Genomic DNA, 21,164 nt, shown 5'->3' with positions numbered 1-21,164 from the left:
GTTTGGAATTGCGAAAATCCAACCAAGTCTCATTCTATATCAGCATACCTACAATCGGTAATTATGTCGCTATGAAATCACGCATACGCTAGTAACACCCCCTGCATGCCCCCTCTAAAAATCAATCTTTGTTCAGCGCCAACTTGACAATGATACAACCAAAAGAATGAAATGAATTGAAACATGTGGCGATATTTCGCGATACGTAATAAAAGTTTAGCGGGATGTTGCGACATAAAAACATGTAGTGTGATTTTGCACACAGTAACTGAAATGCAACCAAACCCCCTCCCCCCCCCAAATACCAAAACTGTGTTTAACATGTGCATGTTTTCATTATCCACGGCCACTTACATAGAATTTACGTGTAAAGATTGAATTTGACAATCATGTATTCACTTCCAGTTCTTATGATCTAAATCTGCTGACAAATACTCTATAATTTCTCAAATTTTAGGAGGACACAAATTTTCATTCCAGAAGCTCATAACCTAACCTATAAAGAGTATTTATTTATTTATTTATGTATTTATTTATTTATCTTTGAATTCTAGCGTCCAGACTTTGTGTATGTGAAATGAGTTCATATTGATGGTACATCTGGAACTGTCGGTTTCTATTCTTTCTGAATAAATTAAAAAAAACCCAGGAGGATGAAAATATTGAAAGCTAAGCTGTAAAGGAATTCTCAATGGCTTGTATGATACTGCATCTACAGAACATACACTTCCAATAAGTTCTGTAGTAAAGTACATCATCCACACGTACATGTAAAGGACATGGCTCAACATTGTGTTCAACTGTAAAAATTTGGTTGAACTTTGTGTGCTATGGAATGTTATGACCGCTGTGTAGTTAACTAGGGACAACAAGGTATATTGAGTGAGTGTGATTTCACTTGACCCTCTCTCTTGATCTGACAGATGAACCAGGTGTGAAAGGGGTCGCAGTGCATTCAGGCACTAAGACTGCTTCAACAACAAGCTCTGTATCGTCTGTCCAAAGAACACAGCAGGTTCCAGGTGATGGCCAAAAGTCCACAGGCAGTCTAGGTGTGGTTAGTCTGGAAGGAACTGGTATGTCGTCAGAGGTAAGACACGAAACAGGTTCTGAAAAGTCCTATAGTAATATACCTCATTATAAAGGAAACATACACTCCAGTTTTCATGTATATCTGCAATAACTTAACTACATGTAGCAGGTAAATTGTTACACACTACATTGATATTTGCAAAAAAGGACTCAAAATATGATTGAATTTTATTCAATACTCTTTACGGAGTCTTTCATTCTTCTCAGCTTGACACTGTACATCATAGTAATTTGATGCAGAAACCTGCAAACTTAACTGAGAATATAATGTTTCCAAAGTCTAGGAAATGTATGTCCAGACATATCACTTTTGTACATTCTTCTTTTGTCAAGTTGCCTTGACAACTAGAAAGTTGAAATTTGTCTAGAAATACATCAAATTGCTAATACATGAAAACATCCTGAATCTTAAATCACATAAATTGAGTGACTTCTATTCTGACAGGATTCATTGCTGCAGGCAGAAGCTGGGATCACATCACAGGAAGACATGGCTCATGGGGAGCAAGATTTCCAACATGAGGGACCACTAGCACCGGCCTCCTCACCCAAAGTAGGCAGAGCAAATGCTAATGCTGTAATGCTACAACACGATGAAGCACTGAAGAGGTTAGTACAAAATTATCCCACAAGTAAAACTCACATAATCATATCAAATTCTCTTTCCCATGTACGTGGTCATAGTCAATTCATCAGTTTTATCACCGTTTAGTTTGAAAATACTTGTTACATTAATATATTAAATAATGCAACTGACTATAAAATCACGTGTAATCATCACAGTTGTGTGTGTGTTGAATGGTAGTATGAATCCTGGCGGGGAAAAGAAAACTACAGAGGAGAAATGCTACCACCTCTTCCATGTTCTCCACTGATAACTCTCTGATGATTTTGTTTCCATCCTGCCAAATTTCAGTTCATTTTCTCTTGCTTACAGTTTCATCAATATCCCTGAACCAAACAACGATTTCTTTTTGCTGGTGGCTGTACATGACAGTTTGCTTTCTACAATTTTTATTTGAGAAAGCTTCCCATTTTAAGTGCGTCCTTCAATATTATTCGTCATCATGTGTAAACAATAAAATTATGCAGAAATTACTAAGTGTACTGGACAGGTACTAGCTTGTATAGTTCTGTGATACAAACATCAAGTAAAAAACCCAGAGTCAACGGACACCCAATAATCTGTGTCTGCGCTAAGGTCAGTGAATTTTTTGGATAGGATTGTGATAACATTTCTACAGTCCCCTTGGTATGGTGTACATGTACCTATGGGGAAGCATTAACATAGATTCAAGCTATACAAACACCTCATAACATTCATTTCAGAATACAACTGCTTCAAGCCAACATGGTTGGTGGTGAGAGGGCTCATGACGAAAACCTAAAGGAGAAGAGAAGGCGGAAATTGAAACACGCTGAAATGAGGAAACTGAAATTGGCCAAGGCCATCGCTAATTTGGATGATGATGGCATTATGTTTAACATCTACACCAACATTGAGGAAGAACTGAGGGCTAAGAATACATTACTTGAAAAAGAGAAGGAAAAGGTGGAGTAGACTTTAAGTTTTCCTAGCCTTCAATTTTTGATGTAGTTTGAATTTTTGATTCTTCAGGACTAATGATGTCAGCAATGTGCTTGCTCTTGAGCACAACCGACATAAAAGTGTTGACACTTCTGATTTCAATGCATCAGAGCAGTTAGGGAAAGATTCTATCTCTTCACTCTTCAATGAAAATATCAAATTCAACAGTTCACATTTCACACTGACAGATCAGTTCTGTTCATATTAACCCTTTTCCTGCCAGACAGTATTAAGACTATTACTTCCCCATCAGCCAAGTCAGTAAAAAGCAGTATTGAGCCAAAACATGACGTATTCTTACCCACTTGGCTTGGTATGTTATAGCATCTTTAGTCCAAAAAATTCAAGTTTACAGTATTTATGTTTTCAACAGCCTTCAAATGTACAGTATTATGTTAAAATATACCGTATAGAATATGTTGTTTTTCATTAATTTTAACCATTTTGACCTGGTGGTAAAATGTGAACTTTGCAGGAAAAGGGTTTAAGGCACTGATATTCTTTGCCCATTTGTTCAAAAACATCGGTAGGGTTACCCTTTAAAGTTCACACAGTACACACACACCGGTGTATATTTTTGGGCCTTTCAGTGTATAAAGTCATGTGCTGTTGAGGTGTTGTTGTCCATAAAAAAAACGAAGCCAGCAAGCGTTTGGAAAGTCCTTAAACTTTAAAGCCTCCGGGAAAGTTTTGAAAAGTCTCTAAAAATGATGATGTCATAAAAATGATATGTAAATGATATGTAAAATGGATATATCATAAAAATGATACCTGGAAAACGGTATTTTGGTACACAATTGGTCCTTGAAAATTGCTTAAAACATCTTCAAAAGTCCTTGAATTTTAAGTGACCTTCCAAATAACTGCCACTGTCAATGCTTTCATAATTAATATAATGGTGATATCTTTCTCTCCAGGTAAGAGCACTGGAGATAGACGTCAGCGATCTGCAATCGGAATTTGAGTTTGAGAGAATTGACTACTTGGACACAATCAGGAAGCAGGACAAGCAGATAAAGCTACTGCAGCAGATGATGGATAGGATGCAACCATTGATCCGTAGGGACTGCAACTATAGCAACTTTGATAAGGTGAAAACTGAGAGCAAGTGGGATGAGGATGAAAACAAATGGAATCTACCGGATATGTTTATTACAAAAACAACACTGCCATCAGGTGAGTGTGGACCATTTGGAGAGAAATAGTTCAACGGGTAGGTTTTTTTATCAGCTTTTTCTCAGAACAAATTGGCTAACTGTGCACAACTTTCAAAGGAGAAGAAGAAAGGACTTAAATCATATAAACAGTCAATGTCAACAACCACTGATGCGAAAACCAGAAATTTCGGAATGCTACTTTAAAACCATATTATTTGTAATGATGGAGAGTACTATACAGAATTTGACAAATATTTGAAGGTAGGGAGGGTATTGTAGCGTTTGAAGTTACGAGTGGAGTTTTTGAACACGCCTGGACCATAGCAGATATAGAGTAAAAAGTGAGGGGGCTCAAAAAGTCCCCAATCTTCAGTAAATTTTATTCAAACGCCAACGTTTCAGCGACACACAAGTCGCCTTCTTCAGGGTATTCTCTTGTTCAGCGTGCCTGTAAGGCTGAGGTGTTGGGCTGCCCAACACCTCAGCCTTACCAGCACGCTCTACATTTGAAGGTAGATAGGTAGATTTTTGTTTGCTAAGTTCAATAATGTACAAGATAATAGAGAACAAAGCAAGCTAACGTGGTATATAAATCAACATTAACAACAATATAGCAAAACAAAAGTCAAATACTACTATTATTTCAAATATTGTATTACACATATTTCTAAAGTATACCAGAGTGGTATTGAAAAACATTGGCATTATCAAAATGTGAAATGGCTATCGGGGATGTATTCTGTACATGTAAGCGCATTTGAGTGTTGCTGTCTTGTGCAGGAAAACAAAGTTTTATGAAAAAAAATTTAAATTCCCCTGGTTTAACAATCTTACAGGATTTGTTTGACTATCATGTAGGATTCAGTGCATGAGAATGAAGGGAATGACTTAAAGGAAAATAATTTCTCCTGGTTGTAAACAAAAACAAAACAAAAGTGAGCTGGCCTTGACAATATTTCAATTGTTCATGTCAGGTGTTATGCCAGGAGGAAGACAGCCTCAGCAGAGAGGTTCTGGAGCATCAAGTTATGACAGGTCACCACAGAATGGCATGGTACAGCAGGCCATGCAACCCAGCCATATGGACCCAATGGAAGAAGACAGATTCAGAAGGGTATAGACAAGTATTATCACTAGTTTTGATTGGCAAACAAAGATTACTCAAATCATTGACTCATGAATTCAAACTATCAGGGTGTTGATTAATATCCAGTATGCCCATTAAATATTCTGTCTGATATGAGTGGGTTAAACTCAGTGTTTGTAACATGCGTATAACACATGTCTACTTAAAATGGGTGAACTGTTTGTTTTTAACATGTGTCTCACACATGTACATACTGCCTAGTCTATGTTTCTGCTAATATCCGGGTTTGTATAATTTCTTGCCAACATCCTACATATGCTGTGCCTGATATACACATCTATAGAGTGTTTGCCATAGTTGTGTTGTATGCTGCGTAACTTGATGTATAGTGGTTGTAATACAGTAAATCTCACAACCACTTCATGTCTTTACTTGCCTGTGATGTACTCTATACCTTATGAAAAGTTAGACATGGCAATAAACCATCTTTTATGAGTTTGATTGGAGCATAGTGTTGGTAGATGCAATCCTGAATAAAAGTTAGCGGTAGTTACACTGGCTATAGTGTTGTTCTATGAACCCATTACAAACAGGAAATCTCATGATCCTGGAACAAGCAAATGCATCTGCATAAAAACTTTTGGAGTATGCTAATCTACACCCCTGGCATTTTTTCTGCCATCTATTTGAACTTTTTGTTTTCCTCTAATGATGCCAGGATCAGCTTCAATGATCACAAAGCTAATGAGTATGTTTTCTGCTGACAGAAACTGGAAAACGGCAACACAACAAGTGACTACTTCAAGCCAAAAAGAGCCAGTCAGCTCTTGAATATGGAACAGTCCAAAAATTACGGTGAGTTGAAGGTCATAAGTGATGACATTGACTCGGAATACACAGTGGTGAAATTTTGCTTGTAAAGATTTTCAGTTTTCCATGGGTAATTATGACTCTGTGTGCTTGTGCCATAGTTTTTGGGTATATCATAAGGTTATCCACAAAAGACCAGGATTTATGTTCAAGTACATCATGCACCAGAGGCAGCAGAGGTATTGTTCAAGACTAGTTGTGTCGAGGACGTAACCAAGGCGAACAATGTACAAGGACATAAAATCCCAGTATTTTGTGAATAACCTTATTATTACACACCTTGTAGGGTGGAATTTGACAACCAGAATAGGAAAACATTATTTTCAATAAACACTGTACTTACAGTTCATTGCGCAATCATGTGCAGATTAGGTACATGCCAAGTGCATGAGTTATGTACATTAAACAAAACAAAATATTCAATCCACACAGAGAATTATCACATTTCAGCAGAATTATTTCACTTAAATTCATTAGTGTTAGACAGGTTTTTGTACACTTTTTTATCAGTTATCGTAAGATGCCTATTTATCAAAAAAATAATGAGGTCATGTCAGATTTTTTGGGTTTTTACATTGAACAGCTGTGAGGTCAAAAGCCAAACAGTGCCCTAGGGCCGTGGTCGGTTTGAAAGGAACACTTTGACCATGCACGTGAATAGCAAATTGTACCTAAAGTTCAGTAAAATTAAATTTATTTAACCAAGTTATTCCTTAAAAGATCACCAACCAACGGCACAATTATAAAATTTCCATGTAATTTCCAAACTGAACAAAGCCCTTTGTTGGTTTCTACTTACAGATACGGGCAAAGACATGTATACAGGTCCCCCATACGCCATGAATGGCAATGCAATGCCCAACGGAAGCATGAGGGCAGCGGCTGTTCACGGACAAATAACAGCAGCAGATATACCCATGAGAAGACCAACCCGACTAGAAGCACTGCCAACAGCGTCAGGAAAGAAGAAGAAAAACAAAATGAATTCTCTAGAGCCCTTGTAAAATAACGTCCCCGTTCTCCCTAACTTTTAACCCAACCCATTCTTCTTGAACTTTCCTTTCCAAGACCCAGACCCTCCATGACACATATGGAAAAGACACCTTCAGTTGCGAAAATGAAAGATTTTACCATGGGTTGGGATTGGACCAGTTAAAAAGTACAGCAGATTTTGTGTTTCCTTTTGTAGATAAATGTATATGACCGTTATTAGAGACAATCAGGGTGAAAAAATCTCCTCCTGCAAAGACCACTAGAATCTCCTCACAGTTGCTTTTCAAGCAGAAAATCCACAAAGTTGTGAAGCTCACGTATGTAAAAATGATAACACATCCTTGCTCTGTTCAGTGTTCAGTTGGAGTTTTCATTCGATGTGCCAGTTGTTCACGTCATGGAAACTGATTTTGACTTACAGGATAATCCAGTACATGCACCTCTCATAGGCAGGAAAATGTAATACATGGTATTGAATAAAAAATATACATTTTTTGCGATCTATTGTAGATCTGTAGAACAGTGTCCTAGAAAATTTTCTGAGTTCCCCTCATGTACAAGTAGATGCTTGAAAGTTTCATATGGGGAATTTTGTTGCAATATTTATTAATTGTGAGAGTGTGCTAACAGTTATCACATAAAACTAGCTAACTCTGCATCTACTTACAAACTGTTGTCTGAAGTAGACCTTGCAAATCTGCGAATAGAACACCACAGGGTGGCTCGTACCAGTAACTTCACATCATATAGTTCTTTACACCCAGATATCCGAGAGTGAATTTGTGTCTATATAATATCACGTATAGGATGAAATAAACCGTCTTAATGCCAAGTTTGTTTTTAGCTAACAGCTGCAATTTAGTTATAGGTTTAGTAGCCAGCTTATCACAAGGCAATCTAAAAAAGATGTTTTTTTAAGATGTAAAGATGTTAAAATAATTTTATAAGTGTTTTAAGATGTACCTTTATTCCTGCCCATGCTGTCTGATACTCTTCATCTTTCATTATGTTGACAATTTATGTAAGTCCAAATTCACAATGCAGTGCGATGCCAGTGCATTTTTATTTTTTGTGTATTTGTTGTGTTTGTTTCTGCTCCGTCCATTCATTTGACTTTGATAGGCAATTTACAGAAAATTTTTGACTTGAGTTGGTCCACCTTGCATTCAGGTATTATCTGCTTTTCATTTGCACGGTATAACGACAATATCAGTTGAGTACCTCATTCAGATTGACCTGCCGACACCTCCCCCCTCAGGTTGGATAGTGGTTCATTCCGGTGAATGCAAGCGGCTTTCTGACCAGGATTGTACCATTAGAATGAGAGGGGTGAGAAGAGTTGATAATTACATGTATAGCTTGCAATCAATCATTTACTTTTTGTGTCATTTTCAGACAAAAGGTAATAGAATTTTCACTTTTGAAGTGACATACCTGTCTGTCGGTGACAGCCAAAAAAATTCGCGATACCTCGAATCACTATCGACCAATAAAACCCAAAGTTCAAGCGCACACACGCTTTGACTAACCGATGGCTTGGTCTTATCTGAAAAATAATCAGGAAAATTGTCCATTTCAAGTATGCACTGGAATTGAAGGAATTGAAGTAACCTTTGAATTTATCACCACTGACATTAATATATGTGTTGTTACTATATCGAGATCTGTAAATTTGTTTCTATTAAGAGTTATGATTATATATAGATCATGAACATGATAGATCTTTCACCGTCCTATGTTCATTTATTTGTTATGGTAAACATGGTATTTAGAAGTGATTATCTATTAATCGGCTGTCAAAGCCCATGTAATTGATCTGGTTTTATAGGGCACAACATGTAACTGATCAGGTGTTAACAGGGCACAACAGAGTTTGAAATGTGGTCAGATTTATTTGTCTGTTTACATGGAAACAAGCATTGGGAACAGTCTCAGAAAGGTGACATTTTTCATCCAATTCTGAATCAGTAACCCTTTCATCACCATGGTTTGGCCCAAAGTCATTGTTATCAATGGTGATTGTAGGCCTGTCTACAGTGAATGGGGTGAACCGGGCAATTGACCATGTCATCAGAATGGCTTAGCCTAGGTAGATCAGACTATTGGTATGTCCCTATTGTTGTGAATAGGACTTGTGGAAGGCAACACTTGGAGATGGGGGAAAGGATGATAGCTCTGATCATTCCAATTTGTCAGACAGGAAATCAATGGCTTTATGCAACAGTAGTGTCAAATCTATAATTCTTTATAACCAGTCGTCCAACATGAATGCTTTTCATTCATCTCCATGCACAACAATCCAGGTAAATGACTGCTTGATTTAACATCACTCAGCCAAATTGAAAAAAACATGCAATAACAGACAGTGACTTAGTGACTTTCATGATAGCTGATAATCTACTCTTCGTGCTGATAAAAAAAAAAACACAGAGGCACCACTGCAAATTGACATTGTCCCAGAGTGGAGACGAAAGACAGTAAACAAAAACAGACACTGCTCGGATGTTAATCATGCTGGTGTTGTCATGGCAACAAGTGCATGATATCAGCATGTCCCATTACCAAGCAATAGCAATGTGGTTACTCACTCTGATCCATAACCAAAGTGCTGTCAAGATAAAATACCTGTTTTACCACTGATAATTATGTGGTTGGTACGTTTAATAATTTGGTTTTCTTTTGAAAAACAGTCATTTTTCATAATAATTGTTTGGTTTTTCTGTCAGTCACGAGAATGTGATGTTTTTTCCTAAATCATGTATGACTGAGATTAGCGTTTTTCCCAAGCACTCAGATTTTTAACATGTGGTAGATATGAAAATTTGTCATACTTAACTGTATCTGTCACCCATGTATTCTTAAAACACTCCTGCAAATCCTAGTTATCTTCAAGCATTACACGTATTAGAAAAGAAAATAGCAGGCTTTGCTACAGTAAAAAACAAAATTCCTCGTTAAAAAATCTGACTCTGAACCCAAAGTTAGCCAAATCAGCCAGCAGTGTATTCATCACTCTCTGTATAATCCCGTTATTAGGCCAATAGCTTTTTGTGAAATTGCAAAATACTGGCAGTCAACTGAAAATATCTTTTTTTTAAAATTTCCCTGTAGAGGTAGTGAACCCTGATCAAGAGAGAAGTATTATAATGGCTAGTGAACAGAGAGTAGCGGTTAATATCTGACACAACATCACTCTGTTGTCATCATCGTACACATCAAAAAAAAAATAAATATATATATATACATAGAATTTTGTGTGTGCCAAAATGTTGTCATCGTAACTTATTTACCAATAACGGATCTTGATTGACACCATCATCTGATATGTACATTTTGAAGTTCTTGTCGCTTTCAAATCATCAGCTGTGTTATGTATTTATGTTGGAATCTCTCATTTTGACTTTTTGTTGGTGAGTAATTTATTGGGTGTGGCTGGATCTCTCTGCTATGAAAAACACATGAAAAGAAAATGACATTGTATCTTATGGAGTGTAGACAATTCCATGGCTTGTCTCAGTTTGAATGCTATTTACATTTACCTTCTCTGTGGAAGTACTTGACTCTGCAAATGAAATAAACGTGTTTTGATGTTAATGTTTCTCTTGTGTGATGTTTCATGAAATCTGCGGTCTAGATGTCTACTGGTGTGTCTTTACTGATCAGAAACGGGGAGGGGAGGGATTGCACTGCTTGAGGGAGAGAGCAGTGTGGGGATCAGAACATAATGGAGGTGTTCAAATGGTACAGATACAGTTATCGAAGAGAGACTGCTAGAAAGTGGTGAATATTAAGGTGGCTGTAAAGGCTATTTTTGCACCAATTATTTACTCAGAGTGAATGTCAAGTTTCAGGTGTAAGAATCAAGATATTTAGTTCAAATTTTCAGGATAACTCCCTTAGTTAATACTTTCTCCAAAGAATATGAAAATTGTATATTTGCAGCCATGATTTTGAAATATGACACCAGTAAATATTAAAATTTAATTTTCCATATTTTTTTTACATATTTGAATTTAATAATAATTTGATAGTATTAATATTACCAAATTAAATATAAATATGTTGACACCATTTATTGTAATATTTGTACGGCAGGATTTGTAAATAAAATTTGTCTTTATGATTTTACATGGGTTAACATATCAAAAAATTATTGAAAATTCTTTCAAATTTCAAAATGTGATTTTTCAAAAAGTACTTCAAATACAGGAAAATTGTGTCATGAATCTTATCTGTAACCTTGTTAATAGGCTGTAAAAATTCCATGTCCATATCTCATTTCAAAGGTTGGATTAAATTGGTATACAATTATGTAGGAAAACTGTTATTCTGTCAAAAATGTTGCAAACAAGCCATATTTGCACCCCTCTTTTGAAGTCACAGAGCAGTCTTTTTGGTTAATCTCACTATTGACACCTCTTTGACACTCAAAGAATCTAAAAATGCATTTACAGTAGCAGTCACTCACTCTGAATGCAAGCACCGCCTTGTCAAACTTTCCTGAAAAACAGCAAATAAAGACTTTCCCTTTCCAAACATTTTATTAAAAGCTAGGGGACCTCTACCATAGTTAATACACTAAGAACTCCCCAACTTCTTCTTATTTGGTCAGTTTTTCAGAAGTTTCAACAGGCTATAACTCTGCAATGCCTTTGTGCCCAAATGTCTAGTTTTTTTTATTCCACAGAGAATGTTGACTACTTTTATATTTTAATAGTTTTATTGAAGTTTATAACTGACGCTCTAGCATTTCCGACCACCTTAAGTGATTGGTCAATGCAAGGATAAAATTTATCTTTTAACAGAATATAAAATTTGCTACATTATGGAGTCTATGATCATATACCGTGTAAAATCAACATGAAGTAGGTGTTGAGATAATATTTTGTCATGATTTCATTGATCAGTGGATGTGGTAAACAGTCCACTTGTAACAGAAGATTGTAATTGCATGGGATAAATGAATTTTTATCTGTTGTCAAATTCATACATAGAACCACAGTCCCTTTTGTGGAGGGACCATGATGCAATGTGAAACGTGGTGAGTAAATGTCATTGACCGGCAAGTTGCAAAGTGCGCCCTCTGTGTTCAACATCAAAAGTGGCTGTTCATTGCAAAAAGTTACCTTGACGATAACTCATGGTACTAGGGATTTTCCATATAAGTCTACCATGTGTGGACAAATTCATAAACTAGTTGTAACAATTCTGAAAGCGCACTTTTAAGGACACCTTTCTACTCAATTCCTATTATAAATTATTTAGAAAAGTATGCTTGATTGAGAAGGAGAAAACATTTTTGTAAAATTTTCCACTGATTGTGTCTTCAGCCATACAGAATAATGTGATGGAAAGTAGGGAGACTACCGGCAGTTTCACCTGTTTTATGAAACAAAAGGATATTGATTTGTCCAAATGGAAAAGACAAAAGAAATTTACATGATGACTTTTCTCAGAGAATGACCCCTTCAGTTTGTCACAACTTGCCTTCCAAAAGAGTTGCATTTGTAGTACCTGCAGAATGTGACTATTTTGGTTATTTAACGGCTTCTTTGAAATTTATACTGAAATATGTCTACATACATTTAATACATAAAATTAATAAATTGTTTTCAGACTTCACATTATTGCTTTTATGCTGAACTGAAAAAGTTATATGACAACGACTGTCGTCGGTACAAATCAAACACAATTGTGTGTAATTTTTTTGTACTGTGTAACTGTACCATTTACCAAAAACAAAACCTGCCTGCATCTAAGCCCTGCCATCTATCCAATGATAACAAAGAAGAGCTGTTGACAGGCATTGGCCAAAACCAGGACCAAACATGGAATGTCAGGTATGTAAACCAAAAGTCAATGGAAAGATATATTCTATGTTCATTTGTCTTGCTTATCCAGACTGCTGTGTGGGGCTGTCATGTGTAGGGATGGCTAGATGAGAGCCTTGCTGTGCAGTCTGGGTAATCAAGACGACTTCCCCATCGGTTCTACACAAATCAAGCTACAGAGTGGTCACAGGTTATTTTTGCATTGGTTCACACACGAAATCTATTTATAGATATTTGTATAATTATATTTTTCAATTATCAAAACAATCCTCAAGATGACAGTAATACTATAGACGGCATATCATACACAAAGCAGAATTAAAGGTGATTTGGAATCAGTAAAGTGTTCTCACATTTGCATGCGTGCACATGTATACATCTATCTGAGAATATCTTGGTTAACTTTGTGTAATGAAATTTGGCATTGGATGGTAATCTCTTTCATGCCTTTTGCTGGCTTCAAAATTGTTGAATTGTGCACCCTCAAAGAATTGATCTGGCGAGGTGGTGATTTTGGGTGACCGACTGTTGGCAGTGCCATCTTGTCTGGCTCTATCAGCCAATAAGTGCATATAAAAGTGATGTTTTTGCCAATTTTTATTCAAGCAAGACATTAATTAGTTTCATTCCTGTAACATGACTGTAAAATGTATTAAATTCACAATGGAAACATTAAATGATTATTTTAAGTGCATCAGTGTCTATCCTAATTTGTTGCCATGTATTATTCCACGTCATGATATCATCTGCACTGTACTGTGACCTGCTTATTTTGTAGTTCTGATCCGTTTACTACTCATAGAGCCATTGGATAATATTTTGCACAGGGAGCAAAAGGCTTTTTGTTATCCAATCAGAGCTTGTGTAGTAATATACCATTTTTGTACATGCGCATTTATACACAGTGTGGGACAATTTCTGAGAGAGTAGAATCGATTTTTCCCACACTGTCGATCCCACACTCCAAGTGGCTGGGAATTGAGAATAAAAATATCCCCAACACAAATTTGATTGTTCCAGTGTTCAAAAAATGAAACATTGGAATGCACAAAATATTCAGTGTGTCATAAAAATTATAATTTTATTTTTTCCCCATCTTGAATTTGTCAGTTTTATGGTTTCTACATAAGCAACATACTAGTAATGAACAACAACCAAATCTTGTTTTGGATCTTTCCCTATATAAGATTATGTTATACAAATATAACATAGCACAAATTTGGAGCCAACAACATCCTTTATTGTAGAGATCCTGTAATGAGGATAACTTTTGTTTATACATATCCAAGTAAATATCAACAGAATATCACAGTGGGAAGGGAAATCTGACACTAATACACAACATGGAGAATCAAAAGACTATACAGTTAATCTTTGCCTTGTCTGGCATTTTCTTCTGGAGAAATTTGTGAGTGATATATGAAGTTATGTGAAGAAGCAATTCTCTTACAATAACAATTGCCGAGTGAGCTTCTGAAAATATTTTCTCATGATTTTGAACATGAAAAAGTTAAAAGAATATATTTTAAAGCTTGCAATATGTAAGTATACATAATATAGGTCTCAATCAATAAAAACTTTGGAAAACAAAGTCTTTGTTTTATCCAAGTCTTTCCTTTTCTAAAATTTGATAAAAATTCATATCATTACAAAAAGTCACCTTTTGAAGTGATCTGAAAGTTAATTTCATCACATTTTGCAGTAGAGTATTGAACAAGCTACATGTATGTCTAAGTCTGTGTATCATTTCATCATTTGAACACATTTACTGTGACTTGTGACGATACCTAACCATGGTTCACAGCAGTGTAGCACACATTTATTTGTGGAGATAACCTAAGGGTAACTTAAAACTTTACAGAAAAAATATGAAATCAGATTGCCCTGGAAACATTGCAGATCTAAAATTACACATGCAGACAATATGATTCAACTTATATACATCACTAAAGATAATTCCCTCATTTCAATGTGTAGGGGTGCATCTTTGACACAGAGAACTATGGGATCATTGGGCCAAACCATTGTGAAGAAAGGGGTGAAATCAGTACAGCTACATTCCTAACCAACAATATGAAAAGACGTTGGGCACTACTGAAAATTGTCCTCTTTTTTAACCTTTTCCCAGAATTTTCCTCTGCTACATTGCAGTAGAACACAAGAGAATAACAGCAATTGTTAAATATCAGATGCAACATTTACAGCCACACTAAAAGTGCAAAGAAAGTTATTTACACCTGTACAAATAGGTAATATGAAAAATAAAATGAGACATCTTCTGGTTGACTTGGAACTTTTTCAGCCTTACTACAACATACAACATACACTGTGAAATGTTTTTATCTCATTATATAAATTTTTGTATCAAAATTTCTGATATTCTTTCTTGGAATTTCCTTTTTGGACAAAAAAATGTAACTTTTTATGTGAAATGTAACACAAATGAACAGAGCATTACAAGAAATAAGTAGGAAATACAATACAATTTTTACAGGTCATCCTTATCTTGTAAGATATATTACTGTAGGGAGTACAGGAAAAAGTTACATGAAGTGTTACAAAGAGTATGAGAGTAGTCTATTATAATACTGACTTGGTTCAGGTATAAAGAGAGAGTTCTAGATATTCAGCTGTTTGGTCTGTGGGCAGTAAATATGGTTGTGTGAACAAATAATGGCGTAGAAATTGAAGAAATTATTGGATGCCTTCAAACTTTAAAACCGCGTCATGACGGTACTTTAATACTCCATCAGATTGGTGCAGGATGGGGGTTGTGTGGTTGTTTATTGGAATGTTCTGATACCCCTCATACCATAGACCCTCCAGAAAAAACTTTTGCTTGAGGGTCTGGAATGCGCTTACTTATTTTTAAACACAGTCACAGAGAAGTTTGAATACATGCTGGATTCAATGTCATAATAAATATCTGATTCCACAGTAAAGCTTCTATCATTACTTTGTTAAGTGTTAATCTTTCATGTAAATAAATATATTTTCCTAAAATCTGACTTACCGAGCCCCATGAAAAGGGACTCTTATAGAATTTGACCCTGTAATGTTCAAATACAGTCTATGGTTAGTCATTCAAAGTCAAGTCCATTCCTTGAACAATACCATACGAAAATTGCAGACACCTGTCTCAGGACGAGCCATCTCCGTGTCACAGAGACAGATTCTCATCTGAATAGGATACATGCTTTTAGAACCCTCCGAAGACAAATAACTTACAATTTCACTGTGTGTAAAATGCAGAAGAATGTACATACAAGCTCTTGAAAAAAGAAGAAAGTTAAGGCAAACAATGAAATGATATTTATAGTCAGCAAACAGAACAAGACAACACTTTCAAATCAAACTGTTGTATCTCACAGTCAGTGTGCAAAATATGCATACCAAGCATGTTACATTTTTGACCAAGCATACATGTATTAAAGTATAGTACATCCTGTATTATTGCAATAATATGTATTTGATAAAGAGGGTCTTGAGTCTCCCACTTTTTGCTAAAACACTGTCTTGTGAATTTGTTATATCAAAAATGTCTTTTAATATGTGAACGATACATTTATATTTGTCTTTTAAAACAATACATGGATACTAAACACAAGAGATGAAACTTTACACGCTTTGTGATTTCTACAATATGCCTCAACCGTTTCATGGCACAGTTCCAGCATAAGTATAGTGGCACAACACGGTCATGTGCAAAAACAGTGTGATGTAATATGTTCCTTTTCAGTTTGGAGCAAAAGTTAATGCTTTGTATCAGAGCCATGCATGAGTCATCAACATGATGCTTGAACTTGTTACCACACAATAATTCTTTATTATTTACCATTATTATTGTTAACAGTAATTTCAACAGTTTTGACTGTGCACGCATGAAAACAAGTTTTAGGTTTGTAAATAAATGATGACATCTTTTGATGAGAAGCTTTGAACCCTTTCATCACACTGTTTTTGGCCAAACTCATTTTAGAAATGCTGAATGTGGACCTGTTTGCAGGGAATGGGAAGTGAAAAAGTAGAACAGCATTACAAAAGCTCACATGCAAATACTCATACAGCTACCAACCTACCAACACACAGAGATAAATATTGCATTTGCTGTTTCCAACCAATTTACACAAATACAAACACACAATGTTACATGAACTATCTCTCGAAATAGTGAACAACACGAACCTTAAATAAACTATTTGACACAATGACTGCCATTATGCACAAGAGTAAAGAACAGTAGTATGTACATGTAACTGACCAGCAGAGACAAATGAGTGTGCTTCAACATGATCCGGCTGAGAGTTTTGGGTTTCAAATTTTCTTTTCATGGTCATTGTGAAATCAATATGGCACTATCGGATAAGATGACTGTACATCCAGAAAAAAATTCATGGTAAATATTGAAATTGAACAGTAGAGTGAGTAAAATTTACATTTGTTTTGACACAAGCAACAATTTGAAAGCGGTCGATATAGCCCTGCGGTGATATTTAAGATAATTAAGATAATACAAGTAGCTGGTGTAACAATGATGAACATTGGACATATTTGAATATCTGAAGCAAATCTCTGAATATGCTGTGGATATTTTGGGGGGATGGAAAAGTCCAATGTGTGATCATTAGCATAAATCAGTGCCGGCTGTGACTGCTAGCACACTTTGCCTGAGTATTAACATTTAACCATAGCTCAAGAAAAATGTTATCATTGACCAAACTGGCAAAATGTAAGTATATAAGTTTAATTTCAGCAAATCCAAATTGGATCATCCCTACAAATCTAGTACATAGAAAAGCAATCAGACAAGGAGATTCTAAAGACTTTGATGAAATTTTTTTACCTAAAACAGAAAAATTCCCCGAAAAATACAGTTTTGCCTGCTGTATAGACTTTCATATCAAATTTAAAAGCATTCTGATAAATAGTTTCACAGAAGATTTTTTTTCATAAAACTGAAAAAATTGCCCAATAAATAAATACAAATATGCAAATTTCACTACAATTTAAATAAAACTGACTAAGATCATACTTAGCGATCTGCATACCAAATTTTAAAGCAATAAGACCAGTGGTTTCAGAGAAGCAACCAGAATGTAAAAAGTTGATGGCAACAGATACCAGACGACAGACAACGATAGACAACCAACTATTTGATAAGCTCTGCATTGCTGACAGTGGAGCTAAAAATGTTTGTTGTGATCTGAGCAGGAACTCTTCCTGTCCCATCAATCAGGAAAATTGGACCTCTTTGCTTAGCTGTACTCTCAGAATAATGAATAAACATGAACACAGCAACACCTGCCCTGATGGAGGCAAAATTAATTTCTCATGTAATAAATAGCAAAAAGTTGGTAAATACTCAGATGAATGTGTAAACTCAGTTTGAAAATATAACTTTCAAAAGCTACTGTAAAAAATAACTTTGTTAACATTCTTATTCCTGTTGTAATAGCACACAACCTTGATGCTACTTTTCAATGTATGGGAGGTTGTATTGCAGCCTCAAAAAACAGCAAACTCCAGTATTTGAAGCCTCACTAAAAGTACTTGGACAAAAGACAATGTAAATTTGCCAGCAGCCCTTCATCCTGATTGGCTGTATCATCTTGTCCAATCAGGTCCTCTGTTACAAGAAGAAGAGTCATCTCATCCATGTCTTTCCATCATCAATCTTTGGATTTGTTGGGATGTTGGTTTACCTGCCAGACAAAATGAGATGGAGGAGTTGAAGTAAAACCAGAAGTGAAAAATTGGAAGGAAGTTATACGAACCGACTGAAAAAACTAACACATTATGCAGTAACTTGGCAAACTTACAAAGTTTTCATCTTGATACAACTTTGTTTTTAACTCAAGCCATATATGGTTCATTGTTATAAAAGGGAATTTCAACGCAAGCAGTAATTTCTTTTTCCCAATCTGACCTGAAAAAGCATCCCTTTCCATATTTTCCTTCCTAGCTGAAGTATGAACACTTGTATCAACCACCTGTTTCAAGATTTGGTCAATGGCAAAAATTGTTTATCTCTTTCCTACTAAACACTGATTTTTATAAATGTTTGTCAACGGCAATAAGAAGGTAAAATGGTACTAGTATTTCCCTGTCATCTTAATGATAGACCAACTAAATGTCGGTGAAGTTTCCCAGAAAAATCAGTGTCTTTGCTGAACGATCAAGTCTCGGCCCTCTATGCCAAACTTCTAGGCAATCTACATACAAGAATCTATTTTGGAATTGAAAGATTTTTCTCTGACTACCGGTAATATATTGCATCATTCCCATAAAAGTGCTTGGACAAGCCACAGCCATTCCAATCCTGTATTACTGCTTTTCTCTGTGTTCAAGACTATCAGAAAATGTTTTTTTTTGTTTCTTGCCTGTGTACTTTGTTCAAAAAATTTCATATTGTATGAATTTTTTGGCAAATGGTCAGGTCTGTATAAAGTGCACAAGAAATCTGGTGACGTTTATAAGCTATGATTTCTGAAGGCACACCGGCAAGGATTTATCGACCAATGGATGCACAATGCGGTTACCTGGCATTATATCACATCTCCAGACATCCAATGGCATGGTGTACTGATCTAGTACGTTGGTGTCTTGCTCCTTGCCACCAAGAATGAAAAACATACTGACCTCAAGACTGACATTCTAAAGACAAAATGAAGAAGAACCAATAACAAATCAGTCAAAATGGAATACTTTGTTGAGCTTCAACAGTTGTAAGTTATGAAATGAGAACAGCTGTTACTGCTCAACGTGATGTACATACACTTGTGAAATTTTCTAAAATATGGGGTCAAATTTCCTATTGCAGTTTCCCATTTTTGTTACTTTTTATATTCATGAAGCAGAAAATATGCGATATATATCTGAAGATATTGTCAATAGTATGACAGAATCTTTTTTCACAAAAATGCCAAGCAAAGACATATACATGTACATGCAAATCCTCTTTTCAAGTTATTTATGATACATATATCAAATACTTACAGCATTATCATCATCCTCATCTGTTTCTTTCCCAGCGACAATAAAGTGATCAGTTCTTGGAAAATTTTGTTTCTCTTGAATATTTTGAATAGTTTCCAATGAGACTGGAACAAGAGGCAAAGTTCGTGACCTTCCATGTAATTTGGGTCTTGTTTGCTCTGGCGTTGAAGCATTATGACTGTATTTCATCACATTTTCTGTCTTTACACCTGATAGGCTGCTTGAAGTTTCAACATGAGAACCAGTTTCTGATTGGATAGAATTTTGTGACAGTCCTTCTAGCCATGAATTCAACTGGCAGGTTCCATTGGTTTGCTGCCGTATCCTCTGCTCTGATTGGTTCAAAATATCATGTGATTGATCAGGAATCGAGGACCTCACTGAGTCAAGCTCAGAATCACTTTCAAGAAGTTTAATCTTGTCTGATATGTCAACCCTGTCAGATTCATCAATTTCAGTCACATTTGGGATGATTTCTTCTTGGTACAAAGACTTGTCACCGTCTTCCTTGACAAGCCCTGGTAGTGGCATGTTCTCCGGTTTTGACGACTTCCTCGGGAAAATTTGACGTTTTGTCTGCTGTGTAGCATCACCCTCTCCCAAATCTGTCACACTAAAATCACTGAACGAATGACTATTGCACTGAGAGTTTCCATTGCTTGATATTGCATCCATAATTCCTGATTGTAGTCTCTCAGACTGGGCAGATGCAGTCCTGGAACTCATGAGCTGAACTCTACTGACTATCTGCTCAATTTTCACATCTAGAGAGGGTTGCTCAAGATCTATTAATAGAGTTTTATCATCAACAGCCTCACACAGAACATCTATAGTGTCCTTTTCAGCTTCTGTCTCATCAACAGTTACCATGAAATCAGTCTGAATTGAAGTACTGTCAGATCCTTTGTCATCAATGAATGATGCATTTTGGTATCCTTCACCGACATCCATTTGGATCGGATCACCGGATGACATGGGATACACCCTCGTCTTGAAGTAGTGGGTTTCCTGCATCTGAAATGAAGGAGGGGATGAGTACGGCCGTTGCAGCTTCTCAGAGCTTTCCTCAACTATGGCAGTCATGGACGGTTTGTGGCGGTTCCTCAGATTGGGTACTGAGTGTGCTCGTGGGGATTTTGGTGACAGGTGGACAGGTGTTGCCACGGCAATGGCGACATGTCTGCTTCGTGGTGTAGGCGAGAGTTGGTTGTGGCATACAATCTTCTGCCACGTGTGGGTGTCTGCAGTTCAAATCAAAGAACAATACAATAAATACAAGAATGCAGATTAGTTAAATTCAGCCATATTTGCATGAAGGGTTGTGTTTAATATCTGTGTAATCTTTTGAGGTTGAGACTGTTGTTCTACCTGATGAAGTTTTGTCAACTCTTCAAACCCCATCTACTAATTCAAAGATCTAATTATAATGTTGAAACAATGAAGGTAGAGCATTAAGCATAGGTATGTAACGCCACATGAAATAGAGTTCTTAATGTACTAGAACTCCCATGTGTTCTACATGCTCACCGACAAAATTACAAACTATATGG

At 36.1% G+C, this 21,164-nt stretch overlaps 2 protein-coding genes across 7 annotated transcripts in view; one reads left to right on the top strand and one right to left on the bottom strand.

Annotated features, from left to right (window-relative positions):
- The window catches only part of LOC139141016 (osmotic avoidance abnormal protein 3-like), a 36,665-nt gene extending 26,280 nt beyond the window's left edge, over window positions 1–10,385 (top strand). For all 4 annotated transcript variants that reach the window (XM_070710581.1, XM_070710580.1, XM_070710579.1 and 1 more), the window contains 7 exons: window positions 924–1,090; window positions 1,538–1,701; window positions 2,422–2,644; window positions 3,598–3,856; window positions 4,812–4,951; window positions 5,692–5,779; window positions 6,596–10,385. In XM_070710581.1, the coding sequence (XP_070566682.1) occupies window positions 924–1,090; window positions 1,538–1,701; window positions 2,422–2,644; window positions 3,598–3,856; window positions 4,812–4,951; window positions 5,692–5,779; window positions 6,596–6,798 (1,244 nt within the window). In that variant the 3' untranslated portion in view covers window positions 6,799–10,385. The remainder of the gene's footprint in view (window positions 1–923; window positions 1,091–1,537; window positions 1,702–2,421; window positions 2,645–3,597; window positions 3,857–4,811; window positions 4,952–5,691; window positions 5,780–6,595) is intronic.
- A 3,451-nt stretch (window positions 10,386–13,836) lies between these two features.
- Window positions 13,837–21,164, bottom strand: part of LOC139141015 (uncharacterized) — a 29,486-nt gene continuing 22,158 nt past the window's right edge. For all 3 annotated transcript variants that reach the window (XM_070710575.1, XM_070710576.1, XM_070710577.1), the window contains 3 exons: window positions 19,615–20,855; window positions 19,158–19,272; window positions 13,837–18,320 (listed from right to left, as the gene is read on the bottom strand). In XM_070710575.1, the coding sequence (XP_070566676.1) occupies window positions 18,268–18,320; window positions 19,158–19,272; window positions 19,615–20,855 (1,409 nt within the window). In that variant the 3' untranslated portion in view covers window positions 13,837–18,267. The remainder of the gene's footprint in view (window positions 18,321–19,157; window positions 19,273–19,614; window positions 20,856–21,164) is intronic.

This window comes from Ptychodera flava, chromosome 9, assembly GCF_041260155.1.
Source record: "Ptychodera flava strain L36383 chromosome 9, AS_Pfla_20210202, whole genome shotgun sequence".
NCBI lineage: Eukaryota > Metazoa > Hemichordata > Enteropneusta > Ptychoderidae > Ptychodera > Ptychodera flava.
This window is presented reverse-complemented; position numbering and strand designations above follow the sequence as displayed.